The following is a 23,046-nucleotide window of genomic DNA, read 5'->3' as shown; positions in this document are numbered from 1 at the left end:
GTGTTGATATTCGGCTGCAGCTGCCGCCATGGGTGTTTACCTCCGCATGCCGTCTCGTGAATGAACTTGGCCTACTTGCTTGGAAAGCTCCGATATCCATTGCCATTCCCGATGGGCATCCGCATGCGACTATCGTACAATAAGCAACATGCTCATATCCAAGCACAGCGACAGAGGGAGATAATGTCACATAAATCAAACCTTCGACGCAATCGCGGCCTTGACCAGGTCCGCCACCTTCTCCCCAATCGCAAACGCCGGGGCCGCCTGGCGAAGGGAGGGAAAACGCATCAGACAGACCGCACGGAGACCACTCGCTCACGCCCACCCCCGCCCAGCACTCACCGTGTGTCCGCTCACGATCGCGGGGAACGCCGACGCGTCCGCGACGCGCAGGTTCGGGATCCCGTGCACGCGCAGGTACGGGTCGAGCACGCCCCCGTCCGCGAGCGGCGCCATCCGCGCCGAGCTCGTCGGGTGGTAGATCGTCTCGCACTTGCGCCGGATCGTGTCCTCGAGCGCCGCGCCGGAGAGCTCCGCGAAGCCGTGGTCGAGGTCCGGGTGCGCCGCGCCCGCGGGGTCCGCCATCGCGGCGAACGGCGCGGTGCGGAAGATGCGCTTGAGGAGGTCGACGGCGCGGACGAGCATCGCCATGTCGTTCTCCGTCGACAGGTACCGGGGGTCGATCAGCGGCGCGTCCCGGGGGTTGTTGGAGCGCAGGCGGATCGTGCCCGTGCTCGTTGGTCTGCGGTGGAAAGACGTCTCAGCGCATTGTCTCAGTAGCAGGAGCAAGTAGGCGTACCGCAGCAAGATTGCGTGCAGTGCAAAGTAGTGCAAGGACTCCATCTTGACCATGCCGTGTTTAAGGTACCCAGCGGGTGTGCAAAACAGCTCGATGTCCGGAGCACCTGGTCCAGACGAGACGTCTTCTATCTCGCTTGGTGGGAACTTGTCCGGCGGGAATAGACTGGGATCTGTGGCACGAACGAACGCAATCGCTTCCGCCATCTACGAGCATGGTAAGTAGGACAGCAAGATGTGACGTTCGTAATGACGCACCTGTCCCGTCAACATGCCCTTCCTCAAGAGACTGTATTTGAAAAGTTCCTTGACAAGCTTGAGTTTGTGCTGCGGCTTGTCTCCAAACATTCCGATGATGCTGGAACCGGTCTTGTCCAGGAAGTTGAAGTCCACGACCGGATGGTCTATGAGGTTCGACCCCACGCCGGGGAGATCAGCGACAACAGGGATGTCGTGAAACGTGAGGTGATCTGCCGGGCCAACTCCTGAAAGCATCATGATCTACTTGCATATGTAAGCAAGTGGAACTGCATCAGAGGTGGCGGGCTCGTTTACCTGGGGTGTGTGTACAGCACCAGCGCTGTATAATCAGACTTGTCAACAGCTACTTTCCAAGCAAACAGATAGCTACGTACCAAAGGATAACTTCCTTCTTCGCCCTCACCTGGAAGATGTCGCCCTTCCACCGCGAAAACTCAGCACCAACAGCACGAGGAACAGATCCCGTTGTTTCAAAGAGCACTCGCGTGACGTGAGCCTCAGTGATGACGGTTAAATTGGGCCGTGCAAGCACTTCTGGAGTGAAGTATGCGAACTCCGACGTCGACCTCCTTCCGCGAGGAGTTATATACGTCACTAAGGAAATCGTTGTCAGTGTAAATGGTGGCCGCATTTTGCCATCGCTACTGACTGGACTGAAGATGGCGTAAGTCAGCAAATTACGGAGCGCATGCGCCACACGTGAAGCTCACTTTGGAAACCCCCATGGAGCCTGCGGACGTGTTGAGATCTGGGACAAGTGGGATGCCTATCTCCTCGCACGATTGTATGAACCTCGGAGTGGTAGGAGAAGTGTAACTGTGCAGCCCAGCTACACAAGCGGCATTAGCAAACGCAAACGGCGCATGGGGGCGTGCGGGACATACTTTGAACAGGACCCGTGGTTCCTCGGAGGGTCAAATCTACATCGGGGTACAGGGCGTTGGGTTGATATCCCTCAAACTTCTTCAAGTAACTGGATAGTAGCGCTCCGAGTCAGTATACGCACGCGCGGATAAGAGCTACCGGTCTCACTGGTCGAAGTTCCTGTATGCCCACTGGTCCGCGCCTTCCTGGCCCTTCTGCAGGCGTGCCCACTCGTCATAATCTTCAGGCGCGCAGGTGTGGAAGCTGATCGTGTGCGTTAAGAATGTGCTGAGACTCGCGAACAATTCGGCGGGCTCACATGGCGGCGTTTATGCACGAGCCTGCGCACCGCACAAACATATGAGCTCGAAGGTGTATGCACCAGGGAAGCACTTACATCCACCAAGCAGCTTAGCTGTTGCGCGCGCGCGAGATCCTGTAAACATGCGACGCGTGCCGAGAAGCAACAAACGCACCTCGAGGCCAGTACCTCAGCCCGCCATCGGTGTCAGGCTGTGGAACCGTGAACATTTTCCACTCGTGACGCGTGTGCATGAGGCGCGAATAGGACAGTGGAATGGTGGCGAAGGGGTTCTTCAGCGAGCTGCGTGCGCGCGCGATGAGGACGTGCATTGTCTCATGCTCGAACGCGCCCACGCACCTTTGACCGGCCTCAAGGAGACAAACACGGATGGACGGGTCCTCGGACAGCCTCGCGGCGACGACGACGCCCGCCGTGCCTAAGGTGCGAGTGAGCACAGGGTCGGACCCTGCGTCTGGACGGCGGACGCACCTCCACCCACAACGACGACGTCGTACTCATCAAAGTCGTACTCCTCGCCCTTCGCGCGCATCCTGCGAGCTTTGCCGTGAGGTTGACCGAACGGCATGCTTCTCCTCTTGCGGTACCAGAAGTGTGCGACGATGAGGACGAGCCCGAGGAGCGCAAGCCGGTGCCGGGGCGCGCGGTCAAGCAGAGCAGACCAGAGCGGCATTGCACAGAACGATTGGGCAGAGGAAGAGGCGGGAGTTATATGGGGGTGCGGGGAGTCGGACTCGAACGTAGGAGAGGTCCGTTTGTAACGCCACCTGACGACGGGCCGGGGCAGGTGGCCGGGTTAACCGGTATGTAAGGGCCTGGCGTAGGGTATTCCCGCGAGCGCGAAGGGCGACAGAGGGCAACGTGAGAGTGGTGGCCAAGGCCCAAAGGTCCAGGAGTCGCGCCTATCGACTTCTTGTGTATATTGCTCACATCACGCGACACACCAGAGCCGCCTCGACTTGCCCTGCGGGGCTGGGCATCCACTACGCCATGTTCGTCCTTGAAACCTGGTGACAACACCGTTTACTAAATCAGAAAGTACTCGAACCAGCTCGGGTATGTTCACTGAACCGGTCGCGGATTGAGTGAGTTCAGTGTCATAAGTATGCAGTGCAAATTCCCTGCTCCGCGAGCCGATGTGTGATCTTTCCTCCTCCTCAATACATTTAAGTACATGGAAACTTCGCCGCATCTCGTCTTGCATACATGATACAGTTCATCGTGTCTTGAGCTTAGGCATCATGAATCCCGAGAATCTTGTTCATCAGCTGCTCCTCGCGCTCCTTGGCCTTCACCCTCTGCTCCTGGATCCTCTCCATCCCGCTCCGGATGCTCCTCATGTGCACCTCGAGCGGGATCTTGTCCCCCGTCAGGTCCGGCGCGGCCACCCGCTCCCGCAAATCCTCCATCTCCTCCGTCATCGCCAGCACCGTCTGCGACGCCGCCGCGATGTGCGCCGCCGCGCGCCGGCGGTACTCCCCCAGGTTGCGCAGCAGCTCGAAGTTGGAGTCGAACGAGCGCAGCCGGCGCCGGTTCACGCCCAGGAACGTCCACAGCTCGGAGAGCACCTCGTCCTTCGCCTTGCCGAGCGCGACGTTCTCGTGCGCGCACAGCTCGTGCAGCGTCACGAGGTGCGCGTCCAGCGCGTCGAGGTCCGCCGTCGCGCGCGTGAGCTCGAGCACGAGCTTCGCCATCTCCGACGCGTGCACGTCGAGCGACATCCGGAACGCGTCGAGCGCGGCTTCACGCGACGTCGGGGTCGCGCTGCCGAACGGCCAGATGACGGCGAGCACGCCGTCGGCGGGCTTGGCGCCTTCGATGGTGTGCAGGGCGTGGTCGTTGATCGACATGATCCTATGCGTGGGGCGATCAGGATAGATAAAGTTAGCACGCGGGGGGAGGAAGAGCGGGGATGAGCGGACACACGTGTCGACGGCGCCGTTGATTTTCGCGGTGACTCTTTGGAGGCCGCGCCCGGTCTTCTTCGCGTCCTCGACAAAGCTGTAGAGCGACTGCGAGAGCAAGTCGCGACTGTTCAGGTCGCTGACCTTGACGAGCGTTATGAGGTCCTTCGTCGCCATCTCCGCCTTCTTGATCTCGAGACTGAGCGCCGAACCTCCGACGGAGCTGCCCAGCAGCTGCTCGAAGTTGGAACTCTGGATATCGACGAGCCGAGGGTAGTCGACCCATTTCACTTTCTGGTCGTCGGGGTTGCCGAGCTGGTTGGCGAAGTAGCACATCCGCGTGCTAGAGATGAACGGGATCCAACATACAGGCGCGGCAATAGTACGGAATGTGGCTGACAGCATCGTCAGTATGATGCCAACGAGCCACAAGAAGAGGAAGAAGCCGAGTGGTCGACGGAGGAGAGACAGCGCATGGGAGATGATGGAGAAGATGTAGGAAAAGGAGGACACAGCGCCGAGCTTCAAAGCGTCCTCCACGTCTTCGCGATCGATGAGCGGCTGCTTGCGGGGCTTGGCGGTGCGGCGCGCCGGTGTCGATTGAGCCACGAATACCGTAGTCTTCCCAGGACGACGTCTCGGGGTGCCCGCTCTTGGTGAAGGAGGGGCGGCGCTCAGAACGGAGCTCGATCGAGAACCAGTGCCCCTCCGAGCCGGCTTTGTTTCGGGAATGTCTTCCCACTCATCGTCCTCGGAGTGGGCATCCGCAATGGATGGAGCCTGAGGATACCCAGCAGCAAGTGAGCAGAAATGTCTAGTCCAATGCAGCATAAGTACTCACCTTGTTGCCAATAGACATCCTTCTCAAGGCACACAATACACGGAAAGAGTGGTCAGACCAAGTTGAGCTCGGCAACGGGATGAGAAAGGGCAGGGGTGGGGGTGATGCGAGCGCAGTCCCAATGTGAGTTATTAAGGTATGTAGCACTGAGATCGCGTGTTCAGCGTGTGGGGTAGGCACGGTGGCGGTGTGGAAACAAGGTGTTTTGTGCGCGTCTGGGACTCCTCGAGATCAAATAAGGTAGACCCAGCACAGACTCGACGACGTCACATGACCTCCCCGTGTCACACTTGGGCCAGTTTGGCGGGGGAAAGACGCTTAAAATCGAATAACAACTCGAGGATTCATCCTACAACCAAAGTGCTTTATACATTGTCTGCTACAATGAGTGCTGTAGAATATTTATAGAACGGATTTTGGCTAACGGCCACAGCAGTAGAGTTATAAGCCAAGATGTATGCTCTGCACGCAATTTCGGTCATCTAAGCGAGGTCCGGCTATCTCGCGCCCAGTTGCAAGCACACGCTTGCAGGCTGCCTGTGCAAGTCAACGCATCGCGCACCGCAGCCCATACGGCGCGGTTTTTGCTTGCGCACACTGCAAGCATCACGATGTCCCGTGTGCTGCGACGTACCGCGGGCGGTGTCACAATGTCTACGCACATTGACCTCCACCGCGCGCACCATCATTTCTACTACAGCGCGTGATGCCGTGTCCTGTTCACACGGGGATTCAACTCCATAGCTTCATTACTATGGTGCTGCACTATTTCTCTGCAGTCTTACAAGCGCCCGAGCGGTGTACTTAGTCGACAATGCCCCGCGACCGCGAGACCATCGCAACAATAAGGGTACGTCGCAGCGCGCGCGGCATCGCGATGCTCGCGGTGTGCGCAAGCAGACGTCGTGCCGTAGGGGGCACGGTGGTGCGTGAGCGCGCTACTTATGCGCTGACCAAACTACTTGGTCCGCACCAATTGAGTGAGCGCAACATCACTACCTGTACACACATATGCTCTGGTACACTGTTTAGGGCCTGGATTTCATCTGGAAAGGCGGTCAGCGACGTCCTCTCAGTCGAGTCCCGCAAGCGCCAAGCATATGTGCGCCGATAAGTAGACTAATTCGTCACGAGCACGTGATCCGTCACAGGAATCACACGTCGTCGACTCTGTGCTGGGTCTACCTTACCACATACCTTTTCAACCACAACGCTTAGCCGGCACAGAAGGTTATACAGCGATAAAAGCACATAGCATCATTTCACACTACGATAACAGATGACGATGGAGGGGACATGAGGAAAGCATGCGCATATAGTGTCAAGAACGTCAATCGTCGCGGTCGTCAAGGAGTCCGTCCATCCACACAAGAGTGTCTATCTATCTCCGCACCCGTTGCTCGGAGACCTGTGAACCAGGCCGATCAGTTGAACATCGGCGTCACCTTCCGACTCTGCTCCCCCGACTGCCGTCCAGACGGCAGAGCGGGGTACGCCGGGTACCCCGCGAACCCGGGCGCGGGCGCGGTCCGCTGCTTCGTCGGCGTTGTTGGGGTGTTCTGTGTCGCTGCCGCGGGGATGACGGGAGGCGTGGGACGGCGCACGCCCGCAGGGGGCTGGCCGAGCATGCGCGAGAGCGTCCAGGGGATGTCGACCCCAGAGAGACCGGCTGCGTGCATGTAGCGTGCGAGCTCAAGGTGAAGGGTGGGGTAGTACGTCGTCGACGCCTTGCGCGCGACCTGGGGAGGGGTTCACATTAGAATTAGACGAACAGCGGGGTGCGCGACGCGACGCACCGAGATAATGCGCTCGATCCCGGACTGGAGCATGTCCTGGTGGAAGCGGAACGCTGAGTTCTCGTGCTCTTTCGGCAAGTTCAGCGCCTGAGTGCACACCGCGATGGCGTTGATGAACTTGAAGTGCATCGTCTGGCGGTCAGGTTAGCGCATGTCTCGGGAGCACGGGTGTTGCCTTACCATGTAGCACATCGCCTCATACTCGACGCCTCCAGTCATGCCACCAGGTGCTCGAGGCTTCTCCACCTTCGCCTCGTCAGTTTCATTTAGCTCCCAGATGGTGTTGCTGGGGTGGCAGAACACCCAGAAGTAGTCCCGGCAAATGTCGGAAAGTTCTTGGAGGTACGTCTTGTAGATGCGAGGCCGACGGAGGTCCTCAATGAATGCGTGAGGCTCGAGGGGTGTCCCAGGAGCCTCACTCGGGGGTGGCGCAGGGGTGAGTAGAAGACTCTTGACAAATGCGAAAACGGTGGAGTGTGGGTGTGGGAGAACCACGAGGTTGCCTGTTGATCTCATACCCTCGGAGAGCTCCCAAGGGACAGAGCGAGACCGCGAGCGGGAGTGTCCTGGCGCTGGGCTGCCGACTGACGGGAGGGAGGACGGGGGATATAGATCGAAGAGGAAGAGGAGCAGCTCGACTATGAGTTGCCTGGTGGGAACATCGCCCGGCTTCTTGTCGGAGTACAAGAGTGAAACGAGCTTGTCGAATGGCTGTGGACATGCTAGCCGCAGGGCATTGCAACCGACTGCCGATGTAGAGAGCGCCTTGACGCATCGCAGAAGTTCATACAGCATCTGATCATCGTGCTGTTCTTCCCTGTATCTTGGGTCAGAAATCGTCAAACGTCAGACTCAAAGGACGTACCGCCACTCGACTTCAAGAATCTCGTTAAGACGGGTAAGCAGCGCGTCGTAGCCGCCATTCTGAACAAAGTCGTCGGTCCAGCTGAATACACCGTTAGAAAACTCAAACACAGTTCGGCGAAAGCGATACTCACCTTGCCGACTCGTTCCTCAAAAGAAGCCTGAGCTTCTTCACTACCTCCACGTCCATCGCAGTACTCGACTGCCCAAGAAGCATGCTCACATACTTCTCGGGCGCAGGGGTGCTACCGGCCTTCTTCTTGTCCTTGGTGACTTTCAGGGGGGCGACGGGAGCTGCCCTGGAGTCCAGAGGTTGTCCTCGGACATCCATGGACATACCACGCAAGTGGCCGGTTCCGAAGGAGGATTGAGAACGGCCGGGGAGGTCGTAGGATTCCAAGCCGGACTTTAGTGGGCGAGGTGACGAGAGAACAGACTCGCTGCTTTGCGCTCGTCGCAGAGAGCGAGGCGTCAGGGGAGCGGCGGCGGGCGCAGGCTTCAGGGCGAGGACCTGAGAGGATTTGAGGAACGCCATCTTCACAGATGCGTCCATGGTCGCCAACTTCGGGCGAAGTGTGTCTGGTATCTGGAGGTCATCCTGCGACAGAGCATGAGTTAGTACGATGCGTCATGAGCACGATCACAGTGTGCCGAACGCGCACTAAGTCCGGGGATTAGAACGGATTAAGTGAGGCAGCGGCAAGGATTGCACCATATGCATATCACCCAACACCGACGATGCATATGCATGGGGAAAATCTGAGAAGAGGAACTAGAGTGTACTCACGAGCAGTCGGTCGAAGTCCTGGTTGGACAAGGGAGCCTGTATCTCCGGCTGTCCCTTGCTCTTCATCTTCTTGTGCTTTGTCGTCTTCGGTTTCGCGTTAAGGTCGTAAGAAGAGCCGTTGTTCGCAAAGTAGTTTTCCTTGCCGTTGGGTTCGGAGTCGGTTGAGTCAACAGGGGACGTGAGCATCTGAAACTCAGTGGTGGAGGAAGGCGCCCGTCGGGAAGGGAGGATGCTTTTGAACATGATGGTATCGCCGAGAACGGATCGAGCGCCGTGGAGAAAGGAGAGGAGGGAGGGGAGGACAAAGGAGAATGTTGGAGGAGGACTCGGACAAGACAAGAGAGCTGGAGCCAGCAAGCTGACGCCCGAAGTCGAACATGAACCGAAGGCGCGTGGCGTGAACGCGTGTGGTCACGTGCCCGTGTCCCACCAATTCCTGGACCACATCGCTCGCTGCGCAGTCCTAGCAGTAGCACATTTTTGGTGGACGCAACTACCAAAACCAACCAAGATAGAACCATGGTGACAAGAGTATATGCTTTCCGAGGGTGTCAAACGAGCAATTACCCTCAGGCTGAAGCTAAAGATCACCGCGTCTGAGTCGGTTCGGGAATGATCTTCAACCAGTGGCCCGACCACCGAAAATATCCTTTTTCACCAATGTCTGCACCGAAACTCGGTGAGGCCATGGATAGCTAGCTAGCTTCCCAGCTTGTGAAACTCTGTTGTTATACGACCTAGCTAGGCACCAGGGGTTGTTCGCTTCGCTCGCAAAGCCCCAAGAAAGTACTGTACATCCCACGCACGAAGTGTTCCATATTTCCTCTAACTAACCTTGCTTAATGGATGGCTTCCGTATCGTGTGGTTAGCTTTCTTCCGTCTGGTCCAGATGGCAGAGGGGGGACAACGACCAGATATATATGCCGGTAGGAGACGGCCCGCATTGACCAGGCACAGTACCGATCAGCACTACCTATGTATTGGCGGACTTTGTGGCACAGCAGGATAGTTGATTAATTGATTGGCCGAGAGCGCTGCCTCCTCCCCGGGCAAGGGTCGACGAGCAACTGCGCCTCCAGAACTCACCAAGGCTAGTAGAGGATAGGCTGTGCGCGCTGCGCAGGGGCCTGCGGGAGCATGGGGCATGTGCTCGGCGCAGAGAGAGGCGAGGACGAAAGGGGCAGGTGAGTGCAAGCCGAGCTCGGTTCTGTGCAGTGGGAGGATGCGCCCGGGACTGTGATGGGCAATGTGAGTTAGGCGTCGGCGATGCGTGCTAGGCGACTACGTATGTAGCATATACATGCGGCGGCGTACCGCGGCGTGGAGCCAGCATTCTCAGTCTTCTGAGCTTGACCTCGTCGCCCGCACCCACCTGCCCTGCTCTCGACCCCGCCCCCACAATCCCCTCCCAACCCTCTCCCGGACGTCCAGCGGCAGCTCGCCGTGCGCGGACACCATTTCCCCTGACTTGGACGCCGGATCAAACAGCGCACGCACTGGCTGCCAGGCCCTCAACAGCAGCTGACGTCGGTGGCCCCGCCGCGCCGTCCGTCACGTTCGCATTCCTCCACCGCGCGTCCACCCCGCCCCCGTCCGCCGCCGCCGAGTCCACCAACCCAACGAGCCCGACAAGCCCCACCAGCCCCGGCGGACAGGGAGCAGCCGCACGCGCCCGCCGCAGGCTGCCCGTGCTCGGTCTCCTCGCGCGCGGCCATCGCCGCCGATCCACCACTCTCGACAACCCCACTCGCCCCTTTGGCCCCCTCGCCCCCTCCCCGCGCGCGCAAGCCCCGCCCGCCTCGCAACCACAACGGCCCGAACCCCCTCCCGAGCCCCTAGCCCCGTCCGACTCCCCGATGCCAGTCGCGGGCCCGCCGGCCAACCAGAGCACGGGCGCGCCCGTCCCGCCTGCCGGAACTAGCTCCCGCACCGGTCCCGTCTCCACCAACACCCCCCGCCCGCTACCACCGCCCTCCGCCCCTGCCCTCTCCTCCCCCGCCCCCACCTCGTACGTCCGCGCAACCCCCACCCACCCGTCCACCACCGCCGCCACCAGCCAATCTCAGCCCCCATCGCGCCCGCTCGAGCGCACGGCCGCTGCTCCACCCCCAAATTTCTTCACGGGCTCCCAAGGCTCGCACCCCATCCCCCCGCACGGGCACGGGCCCGGCCCTGAGGTCGCGCTGGCGAGCACTAAGGCCGGTTTGAAGGCGTGGTGGAACCACTTCACGTTCGTCCAACGTGCGAAGAAGGAGGCGGATGAGAAGTATAAGGGGCACGCCACGGACAGCGGCAGTGCTGGGCGCGAGCACACCGTCTTCGGGAAACCCCTCAAGGAGAGCCTCAAGGCCGCGTCCGTGCAGATCTCGACCGCAAATTCGAACGGGGAGCTCTATGTGTGGGGATACATCCCTGTCGTGGTCGCGAAGTGGTGCGTCTTCTCCGCGTTCTCCCTCTCGCTGGAGGATGGGGTGCTGATGGAGAGAGGTGCAGTGGACTGCATCTGAAGGAAAGCGGTGCGTGTGTTGTTTCGATTTGGATCGTGAGTGGCATCCTGATGCCCTCACAGCGACAGAGGTGGAAGGAACGTTCCGCGTAAATGGGTCAAATAAACGAATGCGGGATCTACAGGCTATCTTTGAGCATCCTCCACGAGTGCGTGTTGTCATCTTTCCCCTACTCTCACCTCTCCTGAGCACCGCTACCGGTGCTTGCAGTACGGGAAGAACGTGGACTGGAAGAAGGAGCAGTTCACGACGCACGATGTCGCCAGTGTCTTCCGACGATACCTCACACAAATGCCCGTACGTGCTCTTGACGACTATGTGTTTCTGTTGTGCTCATCTGCTCCAGGAATCCGTGATACCCCATGACATGTACCATCTAGTGAGTGCCCACAATTCTCACCACCATAACTACTTTCTAACCGATCATAGTTCCGTGATGCGTTAGGTGAGCCTAATAGCTTATCACTCCGCATAATGCACTCACCGGGGGCGATGTTTAATAGCGAAGCAGCCCCGCAATGAGGATGAGGTCATCGCAACGTACAAACGCCTCATCCGCTCCATGCCTCGTGCGAACCAATATCTCCTGCTTTATGTTCTGGACCTTCTCTCTGTATTCGCACGAAAGTCGGACAAGAACCTGATGACGGCGAAGAGTACGTTGTGTTACCCTCTCCTATGCGCCCCGCCTGCACAAGTTGGCCAAAAATCCTGAAACAACTTCCACTTTGCTCAGATCTGGCGGTCATCTTCCGACCGGCTCTTATTGCACACCCGTCACATGAGCTCTCACCACAAGAGCACCAGCTGAGCCAAGATGTACTTGAATTCCTGATCAAGAACCAGGATTGGTTTATGCTCGACATCCCTCCGCCACCAACAATGAGGCCCTCGGACAGTGCCGTGACAGTACCGATGACGGAACCCTCGTCAGACCTGATGACGAGCTCAGACGAGGAGTCGGGTGGATGGAAGTTGATCAGCAGAGATGTGCCCAAAGTCGGAAGGCGGCGAACCACAGCCGGTCAGTGCCTTCATTTCAGCCGAAGATAGCGGTGACGGCTAACCATGGTGCAATTTCCTCCTGTGCATTACAGAGAAATATGCCCACGGACACCAAGAGGATGACGGAAACCTGTCGCCCGTTGTTGAATCACCGCCATCGCGGTCAAATTCAGTGGTGACAGTCACGCGAAGCCGGACGCTGCCATCCAGCAAGTCGCGGATAGGGGACGAGGAACGGCACGCGAAATTGGTCAAGAAGCAGAAACGGGCATCGGTTCAGCCTGGGCGGACGAACAGTAGCGGGACAACAAACAACGGCTAGTGAAGCCATTCCCGTGGTCGCTCTCTAGATGCTGTTTGTCTCTCTTCGTGTATCATGCTCAGCTCTCTAGTATGCTCATCTTCACCCCGCCCATCTACCGCTCGTATCTCGTCTGTGTTGGTATACCACGTTCGCTGCACACATTCTACCTCCGCTTTCGCCGTTGCTACCTACTCCCCATTGCTCGCTCATATTTACTGGTCCCCTCGGAAGCGGTAGGCCTACGCTCCGTGTCTCGCACAGGGCACCGCCCGCGCCGGATGTCTGTCACGATGTTGTTATGATATATGTTGTTGCGCTAGTCTATACGTCCTCACGCCCTCCTCCGGACAATTCATCTGTCTCCCTGCTCCTTGTCCATGGACCCCAGTGTCGAGGGACTCCACCGTGTCTTCCCCCTCCTCCCTGTGCTCCGACTTCGAGATCTCTGCCATCCGGCTCCGGCACGTCTCCCGTTTGGCATTACCTTGGGCACGGACGCTTGCTGTGCATATAGTACTCGTGCATCGTGATTGGTCGCTAGCGTATAATTGGTCCAGTCGCTTTTCATCCTCGCTGCCCAGTGTTTGGAAGCATGTTCTGTACTGCGGCTCTGCATTCTTGGGAACGACGCACGACACGTCCCTCAGGGTTTTGTTGAGAACATTGACCGCTAAGATTGCCGGAGCTATATATGTCTTGCGAGGGTCCGTCCCGGACTGCGGTCAATGCTAGACATCGGAGGCGCATTTGGTATTGGTGGGGCCTGCCGACGGGGACAGGTGCCGTGGGTTTAACGGGAGAATTAAGTGTCAGCAGAGGAGGGACGAAGGGTTGGACTGCACGAGTCGCTGGCAGGAGAACATGCGAAGAAACGAAAACGTGAACATGATGGAAAAGAGCCTCGTATGTGGAAGGTCTGCCCAGGGGAGACTAGGAAAAGAGACCAAACCGCGCACAGGGATCACCATATCAACCTATGTTTGGCTTCTCCCAAGGGCGGCCGTCGCGAGCGTGCCTTGACGGGCCTGTGCCCACTGCCGATCGGAGGCCCGTGGTGGTTTGTCTTGGATCCGAGGCGCGCGTCGTGCTGCGCAGCGCCGAGCGGCATCTGGGCACGCTTCGTCACGACGTCCGTCATGGCCAGTCCATGGCAGTCTGCAGACGGACATCGCGCCCGGCAGCGAGGAGGGAGGACGCATCCCGGGGCCTGCGCCGGGCGTGTGCGGACGTGTGCGGAAACGCGCCGTATATGAGCAGGTGCGTGCGGGAGGCCAGGCCACCGCCACGCGCTACCACGGGCAGCAGAGAGCTCCCCGCGTCTGGGGGCGAAACGCGGCTTGTCGCTCTCCTCCACCTGCGCTCCGTCTCCGTGCTCGCGCCTGCTTTCTGACGACAGCCACGAAGGGCCTGTTTGCCCGTAACTAACGATTGACGACCACGCGCTGCACGTCCGCCGAACGCCACTTACACCCTCGTCCTCCACCCGTACCGCCCCAAGCTAGGCCCCGCCAGACCGAGAGAGGCCGAGCGAGTGACGAGCAGGCGAAGCGAGCCAAGCGAGCCGAACCAACCCTCGATTAGAATATCCATGTCCTGGAGCCGTGAAGGGAGCTCGGCCGGCCACTCCGGCGGGGGCGGAGGGGGCAACTATACCTACCTGCCCGTCAGTCCGTTTCCTCTCCTCCCCCCGGCCGTTGCTCACCGTCCCTCCTTGCCCGCCCACGCGCCTCCCGCCACCGCTTCTATTCATATACCTCCGCCGCGCGCAGCCCCCCCACCTCCTCTCCTCCTTCGACGACCCATACCACCCCACCGTCTCGCCCCGCGCGTCCGTCCACTCCTTCACCCGCCCCGACTCTTCCGCAGGCTCCTTCGTCCGTGTCGACCACGCCGACGCCATGCCCCTCAACACGAGCGCCCCCGCCCGCTACACCAACGTCGACGCGCCCTACACCTCTGGCTCCACCTGGCTCGAGAAGGAGCAGCGCGGCAACCGTCGCTCCAAGTTCATCGTGAGTCCATTCCCTCTGCGCACCGCGGCCCCGAAGTGCACCGCAAGCCCCGCCACCCCCCACACCCGCCTCGTCGCGGCGTGCCCTCGCCGCACTCGCGTCTGGCCCCCTTAGTGCGACGGTGCCGCTCACACGCGGCCTGCCCTCTCCTCTTCCCCGCAGGTCATCGGCTCGCTCCTCGCGCTCGTCATCATCGGCGTCGGCGTCGGCGTGGGGGTCTCGCTCACGAAGAAGCACAGCTCGTCCGGCAGCAGCGGCTCCTCGTCGAGCGTCGTCAACCAGACCGACTCGAGCGACCCGAGCACGTTTGTCAAGGATGACCGGCTCAAGCAGTCCTTCTGGGGCATCGCGTACACCCCCACCAACTCCCTCTACCCTGATTGCGGCAACAGCCTCTGTAAGTCCCTTTTATTCTTCATGTCGTGTTTCCGTGCGGGCGTTGGTAGGGGGCTGCATGGGTTTCGATCGGACTCGATGTCCCGTCCGTGTGTCGCGCGAAGGCTGCGCAGCATCTGGGCGAGTCCCGGGGTACAGAAGGCACGCCCTAGTCCCTCTGGTTCTCTCAGCAGTGCGGATTCGGTGGTGTGACCAGACGCCCGCCGAACATGACGTCCCAGTAGTTTACTCGAGCTTGTCTGACGTCTCCACTCTATTGCCCACAGCGGACATCATCACTGACATCCAGGTGTGTATGGTCTCGCAGAAGAGATGCTGTCTCGGCTAAATTGTTCACATCCGTGCGCAGCTTATGTCGCAGCTCACTACTGTAAGTACTCACTGCCTCCGTTGCTCGCACGCAATCTTAAACCCTCCACAGCGCCTCCGCTTGTACGGCGCGGATTGCAATCAGTCGGCCCTGGTGGTGCGTACTAAGCTTCAGTAGGTGTCAAAGTATCTAAATGTGCGGTGCATTCCAATAGCTTGAGGCGATCAAGCAGACAAAGGTGAACATGACTGTGTGGCTCGGAAACTACCCAGACGCTACGGACCCAGCACCATACGTGCGCCAACGTGACGCTATCATCGACGCCATCCAGACCTACGGCACGGACCACATCTCTGGTATCACCGTCGGCAACGAGTTCATCCTCAACTACCTCGGCTCCAACGGTGGCACGTCCGCGAACGACGCCGTCGGCAATGCTGGCGCCGACCTCCTCATCGCCAACATCACCGACACTCGTAGCGCTGTTGCGGCCCTAGGCGTCTCGATCCCTATCGGAAACTCGGACGCGGGCAGCTATATCAACAACAAAGTGCTGGCCGAGGTCGACTACGGGATGGCGAACATCCACGCCTGGTTCGCGGACATCGGCCCCGCGGCCGGCGCGGGTTGGGTGTGGGACTTCTTCCAGGAGACGAACATCGCGCAGGCCAAGGCGCTGTCGAACAACCCGACGATGTACGTCGCCGAGACGGGCTGGCCGTCGGCCGGTAACGACACCGCGACGTCGAACAATGGCGCGGCGGACGCGTCGGCGGCCAACCTCCAGGTGTTCATGGATAACTACGTCTGTCAGGCAAACACCAACGGCACCGGCTACTTCTTCTTCGAGGTATGGAACGGATGTGTGCATCTGCTAGTGGAGAGCCGGCTGACGGATCGGTTTCGCAGTTCAAGGACGAGGAGTGGAAGGACAAGCAGTACGGTGGTGTTGAGGGCCACTGGGGTCTTTTCTACTCGAAGTAAGCCACACGTTATTACGTGTTCCACTGGCCACTGACTGTTCTTTGTCCAGCAAAACGTTGAAGGATATCACCATTCCTTCCTGCTCATAAAATCCGTCTCGACCTCGTTCCCCAGCGACACCCCTCACGCACTGTCTGATTGCCTCACCCCAGCCGAACCGCTTTGCTGTTGCGCTCGGACGCTCCTCTTTATGACCCTGCACGTTACTTCTTGACCACTATTGCTCATTTCTTGGACTCGCCCCCTCTCCCCCCTTCTCCACCGCAGCCTCTCGCGTTCTCCACCCTCGGCTCCCCACCCAGACAACGGACCGTTCCCATCCCCGCGCGGGATGTATGTAGCTATTAACCTCCGCACATAATGGACGCTCCCTCGCACCAGTGCCCGCACTCGTTTCCCGGATCCCCCCGCACACACGCACACCATGCACCCCCGCCTACATACACCCTAGCCGCTTCGACGGACCCCCTTCGTCACACTCTACCCACGCACGCAGATACGGACCCATACCACCCTCGCGTCCATCTGGTCACTCCTCCGCATCTCGTCTCGCTGCCGTGTCTCGTTTACGCCCACACCCTCACCTTCCCCCCTCTACACGTGTCCTCGCACGCGAACGCTGCGAGCACCGCCCCCGAAGCGGATCTGTACTACGTACTCGAACGGTGGTATAAGGCCCGTGGTCGACGGGGCTGTGTAATCTCATGTCGTTGTGCCGTGTCTTCGGGAGATCCAGTGGTTCGCAATGCATGACACTTTAGTACACTGTCCACGCTGTGAGATAGCAAAAGGCACTGGCTGATACAATGCCGTTGGTCTGTTCAAGAGAGCATCTGATCAGTGCTGGTCGCACTTGAACGTTTGAACGCCCTCGGCGAAGTAGTTTTCGCTCAGACAGCATGAGATAGTCTGGTGGAGAGTGCGTATATTTTATTGGTCTACGCGGTGCAGGGAATCTGTTAACGAGAGTGCCTAGTACTGCCTCAGTACGGGGAGATAAGTACAGAGCTACATAGTACAGCAACTAATCACTAGTAGTACACCAAAGATGGGGGTGATCAGACATACAAAGCCTATTGCGAAATAAGTAGCAGAGAGATAAAAAAAGTTAACGAAAGGACGCTGCCAAACGAACGCGCAGCTGTGTTGGGACCTCTCGACCCTACTGGAAGCCGTCCTCGGTCTCGTACCCCTCGTCTCGCCGCCCCTTCCCGCCGGGGCCGTGGCCACCGACGTACGTCGCCTTCCACGCCGTCGCGCTCGGGGCCACCGGCTCCGCCTTGCGCGCCCCGGTGCTCGAGGCCTGCGCGCCGCGCCTCGTCGCGCTGCGCTGCTTGCGGCCGTAGTCGCCGTACTCGCGCTCGTCGCGGTCCTCGAGCTCAGCGCTGCCGTGGTCCGGGCTCGGGTTCGCGACGCGCAGCATCTTCGAGCCGCGCGAGCCGCCGCGTTGGCCGGCCCGTCGATGCCGCTCGTCGCTGCCGCTGTCCCCGCGCTGCGCCCACTCGCGTTCGCGTTCGCGCTCCCTCTCCCTCTCCCTTTCCCTCTCGCGCTCCCTTTCCCTTTCGCGCGCCCGCTCACGCTCCTTGTCCCTCGCCCGCTCCCTCTCGCGTTCCTTCGCCCGCTCCCGCTCCCGTTCGCGCCGTGCGTCCTGCTCCCGTTGCGCCTGCAGCTCGCGCGCGCGCTTGTCCTGGACGCTCGACGCCCAGCTCCCGTCGCTCCCGCTGTTCGACTCGTACCCGAGCTCGGGCTCGAACTCGGCCGGGTCCGCGCCGTCCGCCACCGCGACCGTCGCCGTGCGCGCCGCGAGCGCGACGGCGAGGTCCCGCCGCTTCTCGCGCTTCGTGTCCATGCGCGCAAGGTCTCGCCGTCGCGCGTCCTGCCACCCCTCCTCGTCATCCTCGTACGCGGGGGGCTCGCGCTGCGCCTCGGCGGGCTGCGCGGGCGGAGAGGCGAGGCGCACGGTCTGGGGCGCGGAGTGGGGCGCGCTGGCGCCGGAGTAGGCGTGGCGGAGGACGTCGCGGATGGGCGCGTGCGAGCGCGTGGTCATCATCCGGTGGGCGTGGGTGCACTCGTACCTGCGAGGAAAAAAGGGACGAAAGTTAGCATCAGGAGGCACAGAAGAGGGGGGACGTGGAAGCACGAATCGAAGCGGTGCGGTGCACAGCGGACAGATGGTAGATGAGAGTTGGGAGTGATAGAAGGTGGAGGGGGTGGAGGGCAGGCACAACAATGTCGAAACTTACCCTGGGCCGAGCACAATTTCGCCGCCGAGCTGGGCGGAGTTGCCGCCGCACTCCCAGATGGGCATCCGCACGCGGATCGCGTTCTTGACGATCATCGCGAGCCCGCTGACGGCGCCGTGGCGGACGTAGTCGCCCTTCTCGTGGTCTGTTCCCGGGTCGTTCGTGCGGAGCGTCATCCCGAGCGCGGCGTACAGCCGCAGAGAGGGGTCGGTGTACACCTGCACGGGCGTGCGGAAGATGTCTGCGCAGAGGAAATGAAGTCAGGACGGTTTGATACACCACCCAACACGGTACTCCGCACTCACTTCGGTAGGCCCGAATCATCCCATGCGAACCGTTTCCGATGATGATACAGTTCATGTTCATCCCCTTTAGGTCGTTGAGGTTCACGGTCCTCGCGATCGAGTACATGTAGTCCTGGTCGTTCGCGCACCTGTCACCGAGCATCAGCCTGGGCTCCGCGCGGCATCACGAAGCGAGGCGCACCAGAAATGGCGGATGAAGATCACGATCGTTTTCTGGTCCTTGAAAAGATCCCCGAACTGGATGCGCACACCGTTCTGCGCGATGACCGTGAGCGCGGCCGCCTGTTGCACCTGCTCGCGCGTCGGCAGTGCGCGCTCGTCGAAGGTCGACGGCGCCTCCTTGAGGGCCTCCTTGTCGCTCTTCGCGTTCTGCTCGTAGTGCCGTCGGGACGCTGCGGTACGCATCGTGTGGGAGCCCTTGTGAGCTGCACCAGTGATGGAGTCCTTGTGCGCGAACGCGGTGGCGGTGGTCGCGATGCTGTGGTCAGCGCTGCTGACGGTCTTGGGCGGGGGTGAGAGGGTGGCGGCTCGGAGCGGGTACTCGAAGGTTGTGGAGGGGGTAGCGGGGAGTGGTAGAGGCGTGGACTCGACTGAGGTCGGAGGGTATGTGTGCGCCCGCAGCGGAGACGGGGATGTAGAGGGCTGGGGGGAGGCGGGGAGACGAGGAGGCGGGATGCGCTCGACGCTGCTGCCCGGGCTGCGTCTCGGAATATGAGGGCTCGGACTGCTACTGTATGCGATCGCTCCCACGTGCGGCCCTTCGCGCACCGTGCCACGCTCGTCACCTGGTGTGGACGGGCGAGGTGAGCCATCAGCTTCGACGGATGGAGACGGGGCGGGCAAGTTGCGAACGACTGTGTGCGAGTGGTTGTGCACCGCGAACGCTGAGGGCGGCGGCGGCGACGGCGGGCTCTCTCGCTCTCGCAGATCTCGCATAGGCGCAAGGGGCTCGATCTGTGCGGACTGGATCGTGGGCTGGGCGAGCCGGTTCGTGGCTGGGTGTTGCTGCATGATCGGCGCTTGAACCGGCATCGGCCCAGATATCGGACCCAGTGGCCGACGAGGCTGGGGCGACGTCGCGCGGGAGGTCACAATGGGTGGATGTTGCGGCGAATGAGAGCGCAAGATCACCGGGGGTTGAGGAGAGTGAGAACGCAGAGGCCCTGGCACGTGATGAATAGGAGGTACAGACTGTGCCGCGGCACGAACCACCACCGGGTGCAACGGTGCCAGAGGCTGAGGAGACTGTGTTCTAAACGCATCGTTAGTCTGTTGTTGGAGTTGCCGGTCCTGTGGCTCGAACTCCTGCTGCTGAGGCAGGAGAGGGAGCTCGGTCCTCGGAGGCGTCCGCTGCTGCTGCTGCTGCTGCTGCTGGAACGGCTGGGCCAACGCGGGCGATTGAGGCCTGAACGGCAACTGCGTATGCGGGTGCGCGATGGCCTGCACCGCTGCATGCTGCCCGACCGCCTGGGCTTGCCGGCGTGGAGGCTGTCGAATAGCGTTGAACCCCGTATTCGTCGGCGGCGGTTTGGTCCACCCCGCGCGGTCTCTCGCAGAGAGCGCACCGGCAGGTGTGGCGGCCTGCGCCGTTTGCGCTTGAGGTGCCGGCAGCGGCGCTTGCGCGTCGAGCGGCGGAGGTCCCGCCGAGATCCCAAGTCCAGCTCGTGGGGACGACGCGCGAGGCGGGGGTGGGGGTGCGGGGGTGGGCGCAGGCGGGAGTGGCCGGACTTGGGCGACGGGCAGGTACGCTGCAGCGGGCATCGCCGGCTCCGATCGATCGTCCGAAGATCGACGCTCAGTGCGCGGACGGGGCGGCTCGTCGACTCCGTGCTCGCGTTCGTGGCGCGGGCTTCGCGGACGCGTAACGGCGATTGCAGGCAGGGTGGAGTAATGTCGCTCAGCATTGCGTACGGGCTCGCGCTCGCGTTCGAGGTTGTCGTCCAGGCGTGCACCGCTATCGTCTTCAATGACGTGTGCCAAATTTGCGCGCGGGTGCTGGTGCTGGTGCATTGACGGTAGTGGCGGCGGGGATGGCGCTAGCGGTGGCTGTGGGAGGGGAGTCGGGAAGTCCGAGTCCATGCGACGCGGAGGCGAGAGCGGGAGCGGGGCAGGGGTGAGAGGTTCAGGGCCGTCGAGTTCGGGCTCGTGGGGAGGGGGAGGGGGCAACGGTGAAGGACCGCGACGTTGCGGAGCAGGCGGGGATGGCGCACGACGCGGGGCGATATCCGCGCGAGGAGGAACGGGTGCGGAGATGACGTACGTATGCAGTACAGGGTTCTGAGTCGCATGGATGGGGGTCGGGGAGACGAAGGGAGCCGTGGTGGGCACAGAGGACGTGACGAAGGAGGCGGAGGATGTCGGCCGTGTGAGGAGAGAGTTGGCCAGGAGCGGGGGCGACGGGTCGTGCAGGTCGTATCGTTGCTGCTGCTGCTGCTGCTGCTGTTCGTGTCGGGGCGGTGCGTCGAAGCGAGAACCTCGCAGAAGGACGATGTCGTCCATGTCCGCGTCTTCGGGCGCAGCGCGGACCCCGCTGATGGCTGGGCGCGAGAAGCCCACCTGTGACGCCTCTTGGGATGAGAAATGAGCATCTTGGCCGGTGAGAGGCGCGAGAATGATTTGTGTGTCCCGCGTGTTCCGCCGAGATTCATATTCGGTGGTCTGCGAAGGCGCAGGGACAGGAACCCTCGATCCTCTCGAGTCCTCTCTGGGCGGCATAGAAGGGCGGGTCTCCTTCCTGATAGGCGGTTGAGATATCTCCTTCGGAGGCAGCGGCGCCAGCGCTTCCACGACAGTTTGTGGTCGGACCGGCGGCTGAGGAGGAGGAGGTGGAAGAGGGGTCGGTGGGAGCAGCTCGTGCTGGGGATACGTCATGCGCGAGGACATGGGGCCTCTGGCCTCGTCACCTTCAGGGTACGCCACGAGCGTGCTTGCCATGCTCACGTTCTCGATGGGGAGGAGGGGTGACGAGGAGGGACCGAAGCTCACGTTGGGGAGGGGGGTTACACCCAGACTGACATGGCTCAAACTCTTTCTATGCGACATCCGCTTCCTCTTGTGATCCGCGGCGGGATCAATGCCAGCAGCGGCGTGTAGGACCTCGGGCACAGAGCTGTCCCGCGTGAAGGCCGCGGCACTGGCGGGCGGTGGTGCGGTCTGACGGATGTCATGGGAGAACGAGGATGAAGCAGAGATGGAGGCATCGCGGGCGGGCGCGGGCAGCGTCTGCGGACGCGTGCGCGGGGAGGGATCGGAACTCTTGCGCCCCCGCACGAGCACGGTTGATCTACGCAGCCGTTCCGTGATGCTGCCCTTGCGAGCTCGCACGCCCGCGCCGCCGCGCCGCCGCGAACTCGAGCTGCTGTACTCGAGCTCGCGAGTGACATCCTGTGCTTGGTCTTGCTCCGGCTCGGAGTCCATAGAAAGGGGCGACTCGACCAGCGTAGGCTGAGAACGAATGCCTGGGACTGGATGGACAGTAGAGCTTGGTTCGGGCGTACCGAGTAACGCGGGGAAGTCGGCTGTGCGGATCTGGGAAACCTCACGCTCGATGAGCCCTCCCGCAGACCCTGATATGGAATGACCACCAACGTTGTCCATCGACTTGGGGTGCTTGGGAGGTGGAGGCGGAAGCTCGGAGAGAGCAATGCTGGGGGAAAGAGACTCGGAACGCGCACGGCCACTCGCGCTGCTCAGAGTCAATGTGTCGTCGGGCGTCATGGGTGGTGTGGAAGGCCCAGTGTGAACTGACCCCTGAATGTGAGAGTGGCTGTGAGGGTCGATGGTGGATGAGGCGTGGTGGTGGTCGACCTGGCCGTATACATGCCCATGAGACTGACGGTCATCATAGACGTACTGGTTGGGCGATGACAGGAGCGCCTGTTCCGTCTGGTGAGCATCTATTGAACTCTCCTGAGCGGCGGGGAACTCCGGCTCTTGGACTGGTGGAGGGACCTGAGGCAACGGCGAGGGAGCGTAAGATAGAGTTTGGGACCGACGGCGACGGGGGTACTGCCATTCCGCAAGCTTCTGGGAGGCTTGATCGCGGTCGTGATGTCGCTGATTGGGGGGTGACGGAGAAGTGTGTTCGGCCTCGGAAAAATAGGATCTGGAGTCCCTCGTTGGACGCGTCCGGGCACGTGGGGGACGGGGAGGACGTAGGTTGTCGGAGTGGTAGCCGTCACGGAACTGGTCGAGCGCTTCTATGCTGCGAGACGCGTGCATTGTGCTGCGGGGAAGACGCGGAAGTTCCGAAGTGTACTGGGTGTACCGGTCGTATTCATTGTTGATAGATGGAGAAGGGGCAAGTGAGGAATATGAGCCGTTGAGGTTGAGGCGAGCTTGGGCATGGGCGGAATGGGCGCGCTCGCGAAGGGTCTGAAGAGAGACGAACGGATCGGAAGGATCAGGGTGTGGGTATTTCGGAGAGTAGGGAAACGCTGGCGGAGGCTTGCGCTTGACTCTAGGGGGCAACCGAAGGTCTTGGGCGTAAGCCATGGCGTCCAGCGCTGTCTGACCGGCTGTAGGGAGCGAAAAGAGGTG

At 60.9% G+C, this 23,046-nt stretch overlaps 6 protein-coding genes across 6 annotated transcripts; 2 read left to right on the top strand and 4 right to left on the bottom strand.

The window, feature by feature from the left end:
- Window positions 1-195: 195 nt before the first annotated feature.
- BXZ73DRAFT_38881 (GMC oxidoreductase) lies at window positions 196-2,921 on the bottom strand (the record flags this gene model as incomplete). Its single annotated transcript, XM_048018268.1, has 13 exons — window positions 196-267; window positions 346-745; window positions 803-1,008; window positions 1,060-1,302; window positions 1,357-1,381; window positions 1,437-1,656; window positions 1,760-1,891; window positions 1,947-2,035; window positions 2,095-2,214; window positions 2,320-2,341; window positions 2,403-2,530; window positions 2,588-2,666; window positions 2,720-2,921. 13 exons carry the CDS (start codon window positions 2,919-2,921, stop codon window positions 196-198), a joined length of 1,938 nt encoding a protein of 645 aa, XP_047883040.1.
- A 559-nt stretch (window positions 2,922-3,480) lies between these two features.
- Window positions 3,481-5,011, bottom strand: BXZ73DRAFT_73267 (uncharacterized protein; the record flags this gene model as incomplete). The annotated part of the gene is made up of 3 exons (XM_048021865.1): window positions 3,481-4,102; window positions 4,175-4,932; window positions 4,994-5,011. The coding sequence occupies 3 exons, from the start codon at window positions 5,009-5,011 to the stop codon at window positions 3,481-3,483; spliced, it is 1,398 nt and encodes a 465-aa protein (XP_047883039.1).
- A 1,406-nt stretch (window positions 5,012-6,417) lies between these two features.
- On the bottom strand, window positions 6,418-8,683 carry BXZ73DRAFT_96035 (armadillo-type protein; the record flags this gene model as incomplete). Its single annotated transcript, XM_048026965.1, has 6 exons — window positions 6,418-6,732; window positions 6,790-6,921; window positions 6,970-7,606; window positions 7,655-7,735; window positions 7,788-8,251; window positions 8,441-8,683. The coding sequence occupies 6 exons, from the start codon at window positions 8,681-8,683 to the stop codon at window positions 6,418-6,420; spliced, it is 1,872 nt and encodes a 623-aa protein (XP_047883038.1).
- A 1,614-nt stretch (window positions 8,684-10,297) lies between these two features.
- BXZ73DRAFT_86620 (Rho GTPase activation protein) lies at window positions 10,298-12,275 on the top strand (the record flags this gene model as incomplete). The annotated part of the gene is made up of 8 exons (XM_048024269.1): window positions 10,298-10,453; window positions 10,619-10,876; window positions 11,019-11,096; window positions 11,159-11,245; window positions 11,295-11,327; window positions 11,460-11,604; window positions 11,685-11,972; window positions 12,046-12,275. The coding sequence occupies 8 exons, from the start codon at window positions 10,298-10,300 to the stop codon at window positions 12,273-12,275; spliced, it is 1,275 nt and encodes a 424-aa protein (XP_047883037.1).
- Window positions 12,276-14,155: 1,880 nt separating this feature from the next.
- On the top strand, window positions 14,156-16,048 carry BXZ73DRAFT_38367 (glycoside hydrolase; the record flags this gene model as incomplete). Its single annotated transcript, XM_048018174.1, has 8 exons — window positions 14,156-14,269; window positions 14,432-14,666; window positions 14,932-14,954; window positions 15,015-15,035; window positions 15,087-15,131; window positions 15,190-15,825; window positions 15,885-15,955; window positions 16,009-16,048. The coding sequence occupies 8 exons, from the start codon at window positions 14,156-14,158 to the stop codon at window positions 16,046-16,048; spliced, it is 1,185 nt and encodes a 394-aa protein (XP_047883036.1).
- A 1,919-nt stretch (window positions 16,049-17,967) lies between these two features.
- BXZ73DRAFT_38178 (uncharacterized protein) lies at window positions 17,968-19,443 on the bottom strand (the record flags this gene model as incomplete). The annotated part of the gene is made up of 5 exons (XM_048018136.1): window positions 17,968-18,034; window positions 18,203-18,443; window positions 18,508-18,635; window positions 18,689-18,951; window positions 19,006-19,443. Coding segments are annotated over 5 exons (1,137 nt in total), but the record flags the coding sequence as incomplete, so codon positions are not given.
- Window positions 19,444-23,046: the final 3,603 nt, after the last annotated feature.

This window comes from Epithele typhae, assembly GCF_022376455.1.
Source record: "Epithele typhae strain CBS 203.58 chromosome Unknown BXZ73scaffold_2, whole genome shotgun sequence".
Classification (NCBI taxonomy): Eukaryota; Fungi; Basidiomycota; class Agaricomycetes; order Polyporales; family Epitheliaceae; genus Epithele; species Epithele typhae.
This window is presented reverse-complemented; position numbering and strand designations above follow the sequence as displayed.